Source organism: Schistocerca serialis, chromosome 8, assembly GCF_023864345.2.
Source record: "Schistocerca serialis cubense isolate TAMUIC-IGC-003099 chromosome 8, iqSchSeri2.2, whole genome shotgun sequence".
Taxonomy (NCBI): domain Eukaryota; kingdom Metazoa; phylum Arthropoda; class Insecta; order Orthoptera; family Acrididae; genus Schistocerca; species Schistocerca serialis.
In genome coordinates this window covers 270,189,063-270,204,381 of record NC_064645.1, presented here as the reverse complement: position 1 = coordinate 270,204,381, position 15,319 = coordinate 270,189,063, and the positions used below count along the sequence as shown (strand labels likewise).

The 15,319-nt window shown below is 37.2% G+C and overlaps 1 protein-coding gene across 1 annotated transcript in view; it reads right to left on the bottom strand.

Annotated features, from left to right (window-relative positions):
• Positions 1-15,319, bottom strand: part of LOC126416607 (low-density lipoprotein receptor-related protein 1) — a 772,143-nt gene that overhangs the window by 158,471 nt on the left and 598,353 nt on the right. Inside the window, exons 37-40 of the mRNA XM_050084360.1 lie at positions 12,014-12,247; positions 8,144-8,318; positions 7,796-8,000; positions 6,527-6,716 (exon numbers count right to left, since the gene is read on the bottom strand). Coding sequence (XP_049940317.1) covers positions 6,527-6,716; positions 7,796-8,000; positions 8,144-8,318; positions 12,014-12,247 — 804 coding nt within the window. The remainder of the gene's footprint in view (positions 1-6,526; positions 6,717-7,795; positions 8,001-8,143; positions 8,319-12,013; positions 12,248-15,319) is intronic.

Sequence of the window (15,319 nt, the reverse complement as noted above, 5' to 3'; positions counted from 1 at the left end):
TGTTGGCCTCAGTAGCAATAGTTTAATCTTTGAATATGACAATCCTGTATTTTTAGAATGAAAAATTTGGGAAAGAAGATCTTCTTGTAATTGGTAAATACAGTAAGTCTTGAAAGTAAAAATTTAAGATCATTAAACTCTATTATAATGACTTTAGCGCCCAAAAGTCTGCACAGAATACAAATTTTAAATATCTTTGCTGCACTTTACTCATCAGCTACACCAAGACAATGAAGATATGAAAATATCATCAAGTGCAGTGTATGGCACTGCAGAAGCAAGAGACAAAATTTGGGAAACAATTGCTGCCCCACTTTGTGATATGACATCATCAAAACCTCAGTAGTGAAGCATTAAAGGTTGTATGGTTGGGGAATAACTATATCTTTAACACAATAAAATCAACTGACAATATTTTCTGCAGTTATATATTTCATGTAATTTTTACGGGTGTATTAACTGTGAATCTGAAGTAGTTTCTTAGAAATCACGAAAATTGTGAGTTCCAAGATGTAAATGGATGTGTACCAATCTTAAGTTCTGTTTGGAAAGTACATTCTGATTTATTGGTAAGAGAACAAACTGCCAAATGCTGCAAACATGGAAATAATATTTATCCATGAAACTTTGCAATGCCTGAATGTAAGCCTTCAATTGTAGTTCAAATATAAATGATTGGTAGTGGGTTTACTTCAAGATTATTCTCTAGTTTCTGCTCGCAACACATAATTTTAATTCATGGGGAATGTTGACAAAGTACAATTACACCATTACTTGTACATACAGGAGTTTTTTATGCTATTGCACAATTATTTAATTCACACAATATGACAATAATTCACTTCACAGTGAGCAGTTGATTTTATATGCAATTTAGTACTACACTTATAGCTGGGCCAGGGCAGTTGCTAATATTATCATTTATGTTAGTTCCAAGTTATACATGCATTTAGGGATAAGCCACCACTTAATTTGTTTTCAAAAGGTATCTCCAGGCAACATTTTAACATAATTTGGTAGCAAATTATGAAAATCAGCTCCTTTGATGTAAGGACTTTCTGCTGTTAACTTCAACCTTCTATTACCATATGTAAAACTGTATTATGCCTTGCATCATTACTCTGAATGTGCATTTTTCTGTTTCTGACATTAGTGCCTTCTTTCACTAATGGAACAGTTTCAAACAATAGACAGCATAAAGTGTGAAAATATTAAATCCAGTAAACAGGTTTTGAGAAGATGTTCCTGGTTTCACTTTCACTTCATTCCTCAAGCCTCTCATTTACAGTAAGAGAACCCTTTTCATATTTGTTTTGCAGGTCCTGCCTCATGCTACAATTCCATAAGACCAGAAAAGACGTACATGGTTTGTCCATAAATTAATATCACCAATTGTATTCCGACACTCCTGCTGTTTTGTCTATCCACCAGGGCATGTTGGCAGGGTCTGCTAACTTCCCAATGCATCCAAGTTTCCTCCAAGCTCCTTGAGAATAAAGACATGTTCCTGCATGATCCTCCGCTTGGTGGTCCGGTTCCACCTGTGATGCAATGTTCACTTGAACAGCGTGTAATGGATCTGGGAGATGTGTTTATATACCAAATCTAATGAGGGAGGTTGTAAATGTTTTCTTATATTTTTGTCAGAATATTTTTTTTGAATTGTAATTTGCCTTATTTTATGCTAATTTGCTTATATGTTCGAGAGTGACAGCATACTGATTAATATTAGTAGATGTGACGAATAATATCAAAGAGACTGGTTACAAGTGGAAGCTTGTGTGTTGTGTGAAATGTCTTTGATGCTGGAGTCGTCTTTGACCGTAGTCAGTCAGCAGTGAACACTCGGTGTGTGACGGTGGAACAATGTACAGGTCCCTGTTATTATAATTTGCATGTGACCAGAAAAAATGAGTTATTTTATCTACTTTTTTATATAAACATCAAGAAGGAAGCATATTCGGAAAAATGGTATTTGAAACACCAAAAATGCGGCAAACGCATTGAACCAGACATTTCCGCAGCCGACAAAACAGCATTATGGAATCATACTTTCACTAGACGACTGAAGCCAACACAAAAAAGTCAAATATCATCTTATAAACATCCACGGAAAAGTGAGTACTGTCATGAAATCTGCTAAATTCAAGTATATAAAAATAGTGAACATATTTCAAGCAGTACACAATCAAATTTTTCGTGAAACTTTGGAAGTCTAAGGCCAAAACATTTCCAGTGATTGAGCAGGCATTTGGGAATAAATGTCTGTCACAATAGCTGGAACAAGACATTTTGGAAGGCCAAGATGGGTCGACAATGAGATTCATTCCAGATGTCCTTCAAAGCTGAAAGGTGACAATGGGACTCATGTGTTCGAAATTTTGAACAAGACGATGGAAGGAGTGTTTGTCTGATATTTAAGACTTTGCATATACCCAAAACCATCTTCCATGAGACTGTAACTGAAGAACTGCAGATGACAAAAGTGTGTACAAAACTTGACCCAAAAATTCTGACTACAGACCACAAGTCCACTGGGTCAGCATTTGTGAAGAACTTCTGGAATTGTACAGAAATGATGCTCCAATTTTGGACAATGTTTTACTCAACACCAGTTTTGAGTTTTTAGATGACCCTGAAATAGAGAGATAGCCCCAAATGGCACAGATCACAGTCACCACACCATGAGAATGGTTATATGAACAGATCTAAAGTGAAGGTAATACTCATTGTCTTTTTTGCTGCTAGTGGTATAATCCACCACTAGTTTGTACCACCTACACAGACTGTCAATACTGCCTTTTATGTGAAAGTGATAAAAAAGGGCACTTGCATCAGACCACACATCACTGATTCTTGGAAGTTCTACAAAGACAATGTGCCTAAACCATGTCAGCTTGTTCTATATTTTTACATGTTTGCTTACTGGCGTGATCCATCTCTGTCTAGTCACAGGCTGGTGCTTTGGTCACCTGTTAGTTGACTCTTTGGTTGTAGTTTCTTGGGGCACATTGTTGACCACATGGGCAGGCAGTTGGTCGCCGTCACTGAGTGAGAGACAAGAGGCACATGTAACATATGGTGAGCTGTTCATGGAGCTTACGGATGCATGGTTGTCCAAGTGGCCAGGGGTTAGTAGAGTTGTGTCAGACGGCAGTACTTGGGCCTATTGTCAATGCAGTCAGTTTACCCTGGATTCAGAAGGCATAGTTGCTGATGTGGGTGCTGGGGTGCTTTTCATTTTCTGGTGCTGTCTGTTCTGCTCTTTGGGGGTAAGGTTACTTGATTGACATATGTGCTCCCATGTTGAAGCTACTCCCGCTACACTGGATTGCCTGTGGTTCTCCATCACTCTGTCTCAAGCATTAAATTTACCTTTTGTGCCTCTGTTTGAAATTATCTAACTGCCATAATCGATGTGTTTTAAAATTTCTTTTAATTGCAACTTGATCAATGTCAGCTTATCTTGTCATTTGGGCCTGAAATCAATTGTGTCATATGTTCTAGGCCACCACATGTATTAGTGACCACTGAGGTCAACATTGAGTGTTATTTGTATTGGAAGTTGTTGTTTCCCTGACTGAGGTAATGACTATAAAACTGCCTATGGCCTTGGTGAGCAAACACTAGCAGTCCAGTAAGTCTTGGCTCATTTGGGTAGTTAAGTTCCATAGCTCTGGCGAGATTTTCCCCCTTAAAAAAATTAACATTTATTGTTCTAAATACAAATACTATTGTAGTAGTTTGAGTGTTACCCCTCAAGATTTGCCTGTTGCCTTTTAAATTACTAAGTTTATGTGTTTGGGTAGCCCTGTGATTTCTTGGGTATTAGATTAACTTGTTGTAATATTTTATGTAAGATTAACTGGTTACTCCTCTTAGTAATTTTTATCATAATATTCTTCTTGCAATACATAAGGTTTGGTTGGAGCTTTGAGCCACCCTCGCACTGAGTTTCTTGATTGTTTTGAGTATTTTTATAAGTTCTATGATTATTATGCATGAAATTATATGTCTGCTTGTTTGCTCTTGCCTATCTGAGCTGTTTGTTGCATTTGGAGGTGCTGCCCTGGCATGTTATCAGTCACCCACCAGTTCAGTGGGCATATCCTGTCCACATTGGCTGTGTACGTGCATGTGGGCAGTGCGCTGCTTCCCATCTCACTGTAGCCTCTGAGATGTTGTGGCCTCCAAGCTTGCTGCGGCATTCCTCATATGTTGACATTCTATCTCGTAGCAATCGGCTGTTAATTTAACATGAAGGGTCCGTTATTCTAAACTGTCTTACTCAGAGCTGGCCAGCTGTATCTGCCCCTTCCATGTTTTACCTGTTTGAAGTCTGGTTTTAATGTAATAGTTTTAATATTAGTGTAATGCTCAATTTTTTACATGGTATTTCATTATTTTCCATGGCAGTATTTCAATTAAGTCCAAGGAGCTTCTCTGATTATCAAATATTGGATATTTGCCTTGCAAATGGTTCCTGTGCTTATTGCATAAAATTATAGTAACTAACAAGCCTCAGCTCGTCAGTTACTAGACTTGCATAATTTTATGTTACTACACTTCTTGTAATGACGATGAAAATGATGATGATGATTGGTTGCCTGGTCGCAGCCCACTGGAAGACTGACTAGCCGTTCTACGAATGCAACAGCAGCGACTTATGAACTGTATTGCTTCACTTGTATTAGGAGTTGTATATACTGAAGAGACTTCTTATTTCACTATCGCCAAGTGTTTGCGACATACCATTGTAAATTCCCAAAGTTGTCATTCATCTTACTGTAATAAAAATTCATTGATACAATTTGCTTGAATTGTTGTCAAGCAATCCTAGAAAGTAGGTTTCCTAGGCACCCCATATTAGATGAGTGGACAGAACAGAACATATACTATTATATAAAGACAAGTTACTGTTTGTCTTTGTTACCAAAAATCTTGAAAGTTATTGATTGATTAATCTCAAATTTTTATATGATACACTAATAAACATTCAACTGGACATACTGTAGGCTATGTATTTTTGTAAATGAGTATGTTGCATTTATGGCTTATCAGTTAATGCTTATACTACTATTACTACGGAATATGAAACTTTGTAATCCTACCCATTCACAGATTAAAAATATGCCAAATACCGCTGTTGAAATTACTATCCTCACAGATCCAGCAGCTTGAGAGGACTCTCTCATACCCTGGCAATGATCCCAACCAATTTGCCCATCCATTTGCAGCAACTTCAATTTTCTATCAAGGTTTTGTTTGCAATAACAATAAACAAGGCTCAGAGCCGCAGATGGGCAGAGAGAGGGGGCAGGAGGTGATGCACAAACAGAGAGGGGGGGGGGGGCAGGGAAAGATGGACAAAGAGAGAGGGAGGAGGAGATGGACACAGAAGGGGGAGGGGGGGGGGGGAGAGGAATTATGAAGTATATCCAATTCCCTTAGATATTTATAACTTGCAATGCATTGCAGGATTTATTGTATACTGAATTTACTCGAATCTAAGCCACACTCGAATCTAAGCCGCACTCGAATCTAAGCCCCACCTGAAAAATAAGACTCAAAATCAAGGAAAAAAAAAATTCCCAAATCAGTTGCCATGCTTCATTTCTGACTGTATCACTATTCAGCATAAGAATAATAGGAATATAAACACGACATGATATTTATATTTCTCCGCGTTTGCTGTTGTCTCACTCTAGTTTCATAGTTTATTAGGCAGACAGGATTTAAATGAGATAGCAGCAAACACGAAAGAATACATGGCACAATGTTTACATTCTTCTACCTTTTCTTTTAATTTATTTACTGACGCAGAGGTTTTGACGCCAGTATTTATCTTTGTGCCTACCAAGCATGCCTGTGTAGTGCTACATATATTCGACAGCAAAAGTTAGTTGTGGCGGCACCTACCAACATTTTTCAGAACTTCCGCTTACTTTGCACTCAATTCTAAGTTGCAGGCAGTTTTTTGGATTACAAAAACTGGGAAAAAAGTGCGGCTCAGATTCAGGTAAATACGGTAAACACAAAAATTTATATCCAAGTTGTTACTCTCGAAGTGAGCTCTTGCCTTATCAAGAAAGTTTTGAACCCCTTCAGTAAGGCTGACCTCACTGCCAAGACAACAGACACTAGATGTGTCATCAGCATACAGTAATTAGATGCTTATTATCTACAGAACTTGACAAAACATGTACATAACATATGAATAGTACTGGATCTAATATTTATCTTTGTCACAAAAGAATTGCTTTTTTATAGCAGAACCTGTAAGAAAGAATATTACTATGTTAAAAATATCTATTTACAAACTAGATTCATGTTCTGCCATCTATTTTGGAAAAAATTTGAGGTTAAAGACAGATACACTTAGATCATTCATAATTGTGACATTTCCAAAAGTCATCAGTTGATAATTCTGCCACAAGGCCAATGTTGCTGTTCAATTTAACTACTTTTACTGAATTACTCTATGATACAAGCAAGTGTAATTATACTTGTTGAACTGAAAACTCACAGTCATTTGTATCATTTGCAACTGCAATAATGCCCATTGGCCGAGGTACATCTCTCCTTAGCCATACTACATCATCTCCAGTGTATTTGTTAGCTCTAATGACAGCATGCAATACCCAGTCTGTCCAGAATATGTAATCCCCATACACAGCTATATCAAATGTGTGTTGAGGCTTTACCCTGCTTAAAACCTGTGAACAAACAATTCTGCTACACAAAAACATAGTATAAAATTGCATGAATGCAATACAAGAAAAGACAAAATTATAAGTGGCATTCAAAAAGAAACAAGCCGGAGGCATAATTACATAAACCAGTACCTCAATGTTAGAAGTATTGACACTGCCCCACTGTGACACAAGGTGGTAAATGGCTGTCTCATAAAATTCCCAGGGCTGCGATGTTAACCAGTTCTGCACCTGCAGCTGGACGTTGTCGTCCGATGTGAATCGTATGCCCCTCAGAACCTTTTTAAGGGGACCAAAAATGGCGTAATCACTAGGAGGGTGGCCGAGAACCTACCATTTGAATTTCTGCAGGAGTGCCGCGACTGTGTTGGCTGTACGAGACTTTGCACTGTCATGGAGCAGAATTACCCCAAGTGTGAGATTGCCTGATCGTTTTGTTTTGATTGCTTGGCGAAGGGTGGCCCAGATTTGCAAGTAATGCTGGACATTCACTGTTGTCCTGTGCTGCAGGAAGTGGATCAGAAGCGGCCCATCTTGGTCAAAGGAGAGTGTCAGCATAAGGACAAACGATTCACCTCAGATGACAACATCCAGTTGGATGTGGGGAACTGGTTAACATCACAGCCCTGGAAATTTTGACAGCTGTTCACTGCCTTGTGTCATAGTGGGACACGTGTCTCAACAGCCAGGGTCAATACTTCTAACATACAGGTACTGGTTCCTGTAATTATGCCTCTGGCTCATTTCTTTTTGAATGCCCCTTACACTTCTGAAATTATTACAGTATATAGTTCTTGTTCTTGGATTTCTCTTGCACATAAAATTGTTACAATGAACATGTTTAATGAACATAGGTAATTTATCTACCAGCACTTTTAAAGAATTATTAACTATTAAACAAACCTCATTTCAAAATACTGCTTCCTATTTCACGCTCCTTTGGGATGAAGTGACACTCTTAATACACTAGGTAGTACCTTACAAGGCAGCACTGTAAATTAGACTATTACTGTAGGTATATCTACGTACAAAACATAACATCAGACTCTCATTTTGCTCTACAGAATGAAGTTGCTCTTTACCACTCTGTTCGTGCCATCATAGTTTGCTCTTTCAATCTTGTCAAATCGTGCATCACTCCAGTACAGCTTCTGTGCCTTGTGGTCCAAGGCAAGAGCATTGGGCATCCGAATGTCTTTTGTAATGATTGATTCAAGACCTTGTCCATTTACAAAAGCCCTTTGTATCGATGGATTGTGCGAATTCCAGTTTGTCCAGTATATACGTCTGCAAAGAAGTGATGGCAGTCAGCACACAAAGAGAAGACTGACTTCATGGATTATTATTATTGCTATTATGAAGAGTACACAAATGCTACTTCAAAATTTCTATAAAAGAAATTTAGAAAACCACTGACAGTAAATACTTACGCTTCACAGCTGTCTACATCAATGCCTCTAGGTTTATCTGTCTGCTCTAATTTAATTACTGTTTTGATAACATTGTTTGTTAGATTGATCTTGCTAATAGTTGGATCATTGTTACAAGTCCAGTACAGCATGTTGTCAAATGCCTCATATGCCAGGCCTTCAACTAACCCCTGACCTGAAGAAAAATTAAAGTGAAACACTGAATTCGAGAATGAATACAGGGGAGAAATAATAATAATAATAATAATAATAATAATAATAATAATGCATTGCAACATCCATAATTCAAGAAAAAACAATCGTGGAAAACTGTGAGGCAAAGATATTGACATATACTACAAAGAACCCTTAACTCTGCCGTAAAATGTGTACTATGTCTCTTGACACTAAAGCTAACTTTTTGTGTCTGTGTTTGCTTTTAAATAAATGTGTTTTGGAAAAGGAATCTGCCTTGAACAACACAATTTTCTTCTTTTTCGACCCAGACATGTTTGAGTGAATAGCGTAGATTGTTCACATAATGAGAATATTATGAAAAGGACACACAGCTAATGAAAAGGACACATAGCTACTCACCGTACAGTGGAGATGTTGAGTTGCACACAGGCACAATAAAAGACTAAACAAGTAAGCTTTCGGACAAAAGGCCTTCTTCCGAAATAGACAACACACATACACATTCATGCAAACACAGCTCTCACACAGATGATCACTGTCTCTATTTGATTTTGCATATGTTGTTCAGCTACATGATCAACAGTATGTACGATTGAAGTACATAATTTGGTAATACAACATGAATAAAGTAACCACTCTCCCAAACCTATAGAATTATTATGCAACGTTTTACTTGTTATTTGACAGATAACAAAGAGAAGCCACTGAAATTTCACTGAAACATATATAGGTGAAGAAATTAAAAAGATGTTTGCTAAAGACAGAATGCTTTTCCAAACCATATTTATGTGTAATATTTAGAAACTTCCTGACAGAATGAAACTTTGTCCCAGCTGAGAACTAAAATCCGGCTACTTCTTACAGACTGAGCTATCTATGCACAACTCACAACAGCCCCTCACAGCCTCATTCCTGCCAGTACCTCTTTCCTACTTCATAGAAGTCCAGTCACATAACCTGCTGAACCAGCATTGCCTGTGAATGGTTGGGTTCTGGTTTGTAGTCCAGATCAGGCACACAGACTTAATCTATTAGGAATTTTCATATTGTAATATTAATTAATCTGGTAGATCATAGAGTTATCTCTGACCATCTTATCTTTCTCAGTGTTACTTTTATCTTCTATCAGAAGATAAATAAAGTGTGGTGGGTAAACAGAGGATGTTCAAAAAAGCAGATAAAAATTTGCTTGATGCCTTCCTGAAAGACAATCTCCAATCGTTCCAAGCTAACATTGTAACTGTAGACCAGATGTGGCTTGAATTGAAAGAATGAGTATTGACAGCAGTTGGGTGATTTATACCAAATAAATTGACAAACGATGGAGCTGATCCCCCATGGTACACAAAACAGGATATAACAGTGTTGCAGAAACAATGAAAAAAGCGTGCCAAATTTAAACAAATGCAGAACCCCGAGACTGGCAATCTTTTACAGAAGCTTGAAATTTAGCTCAGACTTCAATCTGAGATGCTTATAATAGTTTCCATGATGAAACAGTGTCTCAAAACCTGGGAGAAAATCCAAAGAGATGCTGGTTGTATGCAATGTATGCTAGTGGAAAGACATAATCAGTGCCTATCCGGGGCAATAGCAATGGAAATACTATTGATGACAGTGCTGCTGAAGCAGAGGTACTAACACAGCATTCCAAAATTTCTTCAACAGATGGGATGAAGTTAATATTCCAGATTCGAATCAAGAACAGCTGCCAACATGAGTAACTTACAAGATGATATCCTCGGCATACTGAAGTGACTTAGATCACTTAATAAATGCAAGTCTTCAAGTCCACATTGTATATCTATTAGGTTCTTTCCAGAGTATACTGATGTAACAGCTTCATACTTAAGAATCATATACAACTGCTTGCTCGATGAAACATCTGTACCCACAGACTGGAAAGTTGCACATGTTACTCCAATATTCCAGAAAGGCTATAGGAGTAATCCCCTAAATTACAGGTCCATATCATTAATACTAAATTGCTGGCCCATATCATTAACATCAATATGCAGCAGGATTTTGGAACATATATTGTGTTCAAACATTATAAATTACCTTGCCTATTGACACAAAATCAACAAAGATTTCAAAAACATCATTCTTGTGAAACACAACTAGCTCTTTTCCCACATGAAGTTTTGAGTACTACCGACAAGTGATTTCAAATTGATTGCATATTTCTAGATTTCTAGAAGGCTTTTGACACCATACCTCACAAGCAGCCTGTGTGCTTATGGAATATCATCTTATTATGTGACTGGATCCATGATCTCCTGTCAGAGAGGTCACAATTCGTAGCAACTGACGGAAAGTCTTCAACTAAAACAGAAATGATTTCTGGCATTCCCCAAGGTAGTGTTATATGCCCTCTGCTGTTCCTTATCAATATAAGAGACAATCTGAGCAGCTGTCTTAGGTTATTTGCAGATACTGCTGTCATTTATCGTCTAATAAAGTCATTAGAAGATCAAAACCAATTGCAAAACAGTTTAGATAAGATACCTGTATGGTGTGAATATTGGCAACTGACTCTCAATAATGAAAAGTGTGAGGTCATCCTCATAAGTGGATTCCAAGGAATCCATTACACTTTAGTTACACGATACATCAGTCAAATATGAAGGGTGTAAATTCAACTAAATACCTAGGAATTCCAATTGCATACAACTTAAATAGGAAAGAATACACAGAATATGTTGTGGGGAAAGTAAAGCAAAGATTGCATTTTATCGGCAGAACACTTAGCAGATGCAACAGATTTACTAAAGAGACTACGCGTAATTGTCATCTTTTGACATGCTGCTGTGCAGTGTGGGATCTTTTCCAGATAGGATTGATGGAGAACATCAAGAAAGTTCACAGAAGGGTAGCAAGCTTTGTATTATTGAGGAAAAGGAGAACAAGTGTCACAGACATGATACAGTACTTCGGGTGGAAATCATTAAAACAAAAGGTGTTTCTCATTGTGGTGTCATTTTCTCACAAAATTTCAATCATTACTTTTCTCCTTTGAATGCGAAAATATTTTGCTGAGGCTGATCTGCTTAGGGAGAAACAATAACCATAAAAAAATAAGGGAAATCGGAGCTTGCACAGAAAGAATATAGTTGTTCATTTTTTCTCATGTGCTGTTCAAGAGTGGGACAATAGAGAATTAGTGTGAACCCTCTGACGGCACTTAAGTGTGATTTGCAGAGTAGCCATGTAGATGTAGACGTAATGTAGATTTATTATCTTTGTGCCATAATCAAAGACACTTTGTAAAATAATAATAGAAATTTCTGGATGGAGCAATATGTAAAATAAGGAAAAGTCAGTCACTCACCTATAGTGAATCGGTCAGTGGAGCACAGTAATACATAACAGAAAAGTGCATTCATGCTAGTTTTTGAGCACTAGCTCTTTTCCAGCAATAGTACACACCTTCACACACACAACCTCACAGGTGCTGTGTCTGTGTGGTTGTGTGTGTGGATGTGTGTACTACTGCTGGAGAAGATCTAGTGCTTGAAAGCTAGTGTGAGCGCTGTTTCATATTATATTTTACTGTGCTCCACACAGTGGATGCCTTTTCTTTTATTTTACACTTTGTGAAATGATACTCTTGTGCTGTACATATGCTTACTCCTTTACAGCTCATTATATTCTATGCAAAAATATGCTTAATATGGCATTTATCATACTTACTGCTTACAATGACTGTATGATTCGTTCCATTGAAGTAAACTGAATTAATGCTCCCTTTATGAATATCAGAGTAAAATATCTTCTTTCTATTGTAATCAAAAGATAATCCTATAGCATTGTGCATATAATCTTGTGACTGAATGCTTGGAAATGGAGCATTCAAGTTGCTTTCATCAAACATATGAATACTGTCAATTCGTACAACACGTGAGTACACTAAAAAGCTGTCATAATCTGAAAAGAAAAATACGTATTAGCATGATGGAAACAAATAAGAAAAATCAGGAGTATGGTACATATCTTCACTTTAGTTCACTGGTATACATTTAACAGGAGAAACGGCTGCAGAATAAAACTTTTTCACACAGAATGCAAGGATTTCAAATAAATCTTTCTTGGAAGTAAGCAAATACACAAGTCAGTACAATTTCCATTTCAACTGTTACCTGTTAAAAATTGATACAGGAAAAAAAAAAAAAAAAACAAAAAAAAAAAAAAAGGAATTAATGAGGAAAGGTAATCACCCATGCGTAACATTCACAACATAAGGGTTATATTTAATGGTATTATTTTCTGCTACTATGAAGTATTATTTAGGGTGAAAATGAAGAAAGCTCTTCTTTATAATGAAATGCCAACTCTGGTAAATGACTGTACTGAAACGTTTCTTACTGTGGAAAAAATGACATGCTGTTCATGGTGATTAAACGATAAACTGATTACATTCTTTTATATCTTTTGTGACATAATCACAATGCTGCAAATGGTTTCAAACAACCAGTGATGATATTCAGATTGAATATGACCACTGGCTGACTGAAACCAATAACGGCATTCTGTCATAAAAAATATAAAAAATACAAGAACATGGGTCTACTGAATACAAGATGTTGTTAAACTGTTAAGTTTTAGACAAAGTAATTCTTCAAAGCTAACACACACACACACACACACACACACACACACACACCGAAGTGTCCTGGGACTGCGCTTCAAATGACATGAGTAGCAATAATGACTGAAGTGGGGTGGGATGACATGAGGAATGGCAGTGAAAGAGGTTAGGAAAGAATGTGCCAGGGTAGAGGGACCTTGTAGTCAGGTACACGTAATACACTGAAGAGCCAAAGAAATTGGTACACCTGCCTAATACTGTGTAGGGCCCCTGGAAGCATGCAGAAATGCCACAACACAATATGGCGTGTACTCAAGTAATGTCTGAAGAAGTTCTGTAGGGAATTGACACTGTGAATCCTGCAGGACTCTCCATAAATCCGTAACAGTATGAGGGGTTGGAGATCTCTTCTGAACAGCATGTTGCAATGCATCCCAAATATGTTCAATAATGTTCATGTCGGAAGAGTTTGGTGGAGAGCATAAGTGTTTAAACTGAGAAGAGCATTCCTGGAACCACTCTGTAGCAATTCTGGACGTATGGAGTGTCACATTGTCCTGCTGGAATTGCCCAAGTCTGTTGGAATGCACAATGGCCATGAATGGATGTAGGTGATCAGACAGGATGCTTTGGTACGTGTCAGCTGTCGGCGTTGTATTGGGGGTCCCATGTCACTCTAACTGCACATGCCCCACATATTACAGAGCCTCCACCAACTTGAACAGTCCCCTGCTGACATGCAGGGTCCATGGCCTCTTGAGGTTGTTTCCACACCCCTACACTTACATCTGCTTGATGCAATTTGAAATGAGACTTGTCCTACAAGGCAACATGTTTCCAGTCATCAACAGCCCAATGTCAGTATTGGCGGCCCCAGGTGAGGCATAAAGCTTTATGTTGTGCAGTCATCAAGGGTACACGAGTGGGCCTTCAGCTCCAAAAGCCCATATCAACGATATTTTGTTGAATGATTCACACATTGACAATTGTTGATGGCCCAGCATTGAAATCTGCAGCAATTTGTGGAAGGTTGCTCTTCTGTCACACTGAACAATTTTTTTCAGTTGTTGTCGGTCCCGTTCTTGCAGGACCTTTTTCTGGTCGCAGCGATGTTGGAGATTTGATGTTTTGTGGGATTCCTGATATCCACGGTACACTCATGAAATGGTGTACAGGTAAATCCTCACTTCATCACTACCTCAGAGATGCTGTGACCCATAGCTCATGTGCCAACTATAACACCATGTTCAAATTCACTTAAAACTTGATAACCTGGCATTGTAGCAGCAGTAACTGAGCTAACAACTGTGCCAGGCCCTTGTTTTTTATATAGGTGTTGCTGACTGCAGCGCCATATTCTACCGTTTACATCTCTCTGCATTTGAATAGGCATGCTTAAACCAGTTTCTTTGGCACTTCAGTCAATGTCAAATTTTATAATTGCTGTGATGTACAATTTTAACCAGTCACTGAAATTTGAATGAAGCATGTATTTTACTGCTGGGAAACAATATTTGTTTGTTTGTTGTAAACTGTTTTCTTCCTGGTGATGTGTGACTCTAGTAGCCTAACAGTTGTCTTATTCATTTCAGTGAATATACAACTGCACCTTGTAATAGAACTAGTTATGGAGTACTTAATGAATGCTTTGACACCACTAAAAGTTTAGCAGATTGTATATTACCTGATTCACAATATGTAATGGATAAAAGTTAGAAAGTATGGTTTTTCTTAATTTCTATCAGCAAATTAAAATGTATGATTCACTTATATACTGAATAAACATCATTAACATTATTTCAGATCATTTAACTGTAATTAACATTAAGTTATAATTAGTTAGAAAACCTGATGTTGTGAATTAGCATACTGTCGTAAATTTCATAAAATTTATAATTTCATTTTTAAGATTGCATTATTACATTCCTGTAGAAATTTTAGGAGAAATATCTATGTTGTAATTAAACCAACAATTAATTAGAAAAATTCATAAATTTCAATTCACCTACAGACTTTTTTGAATATTTATCAGTCATCTGATGTATTTAACATGACTTGTGCACTTTATGTATCATGTCAATAATGAAAAACCAATTAGATCAGTAGTAATTAACTTTTTCACTAACAATGCTCGAACATTCTGATGTAAACACTATTGATTTTCAGTCATTTTGGTACTATGAAATTATCATACAGAACTTTAACATAAAATTCTGTTTTGGCATTTCTTACTGTACCTTAGTAGTTGTTAGGAATAAAATCCAACATGCAATGAGATGTAACTAATGATTTTACAATAGCTAATGTAAGTTTTTGTAACATGATAAACAAATCTCCTCACACAAAGGTCAAAAGAACAATAATTATAAATGTACCTAGAATGAATGATCATTTATTGTCTTTAAAACTGT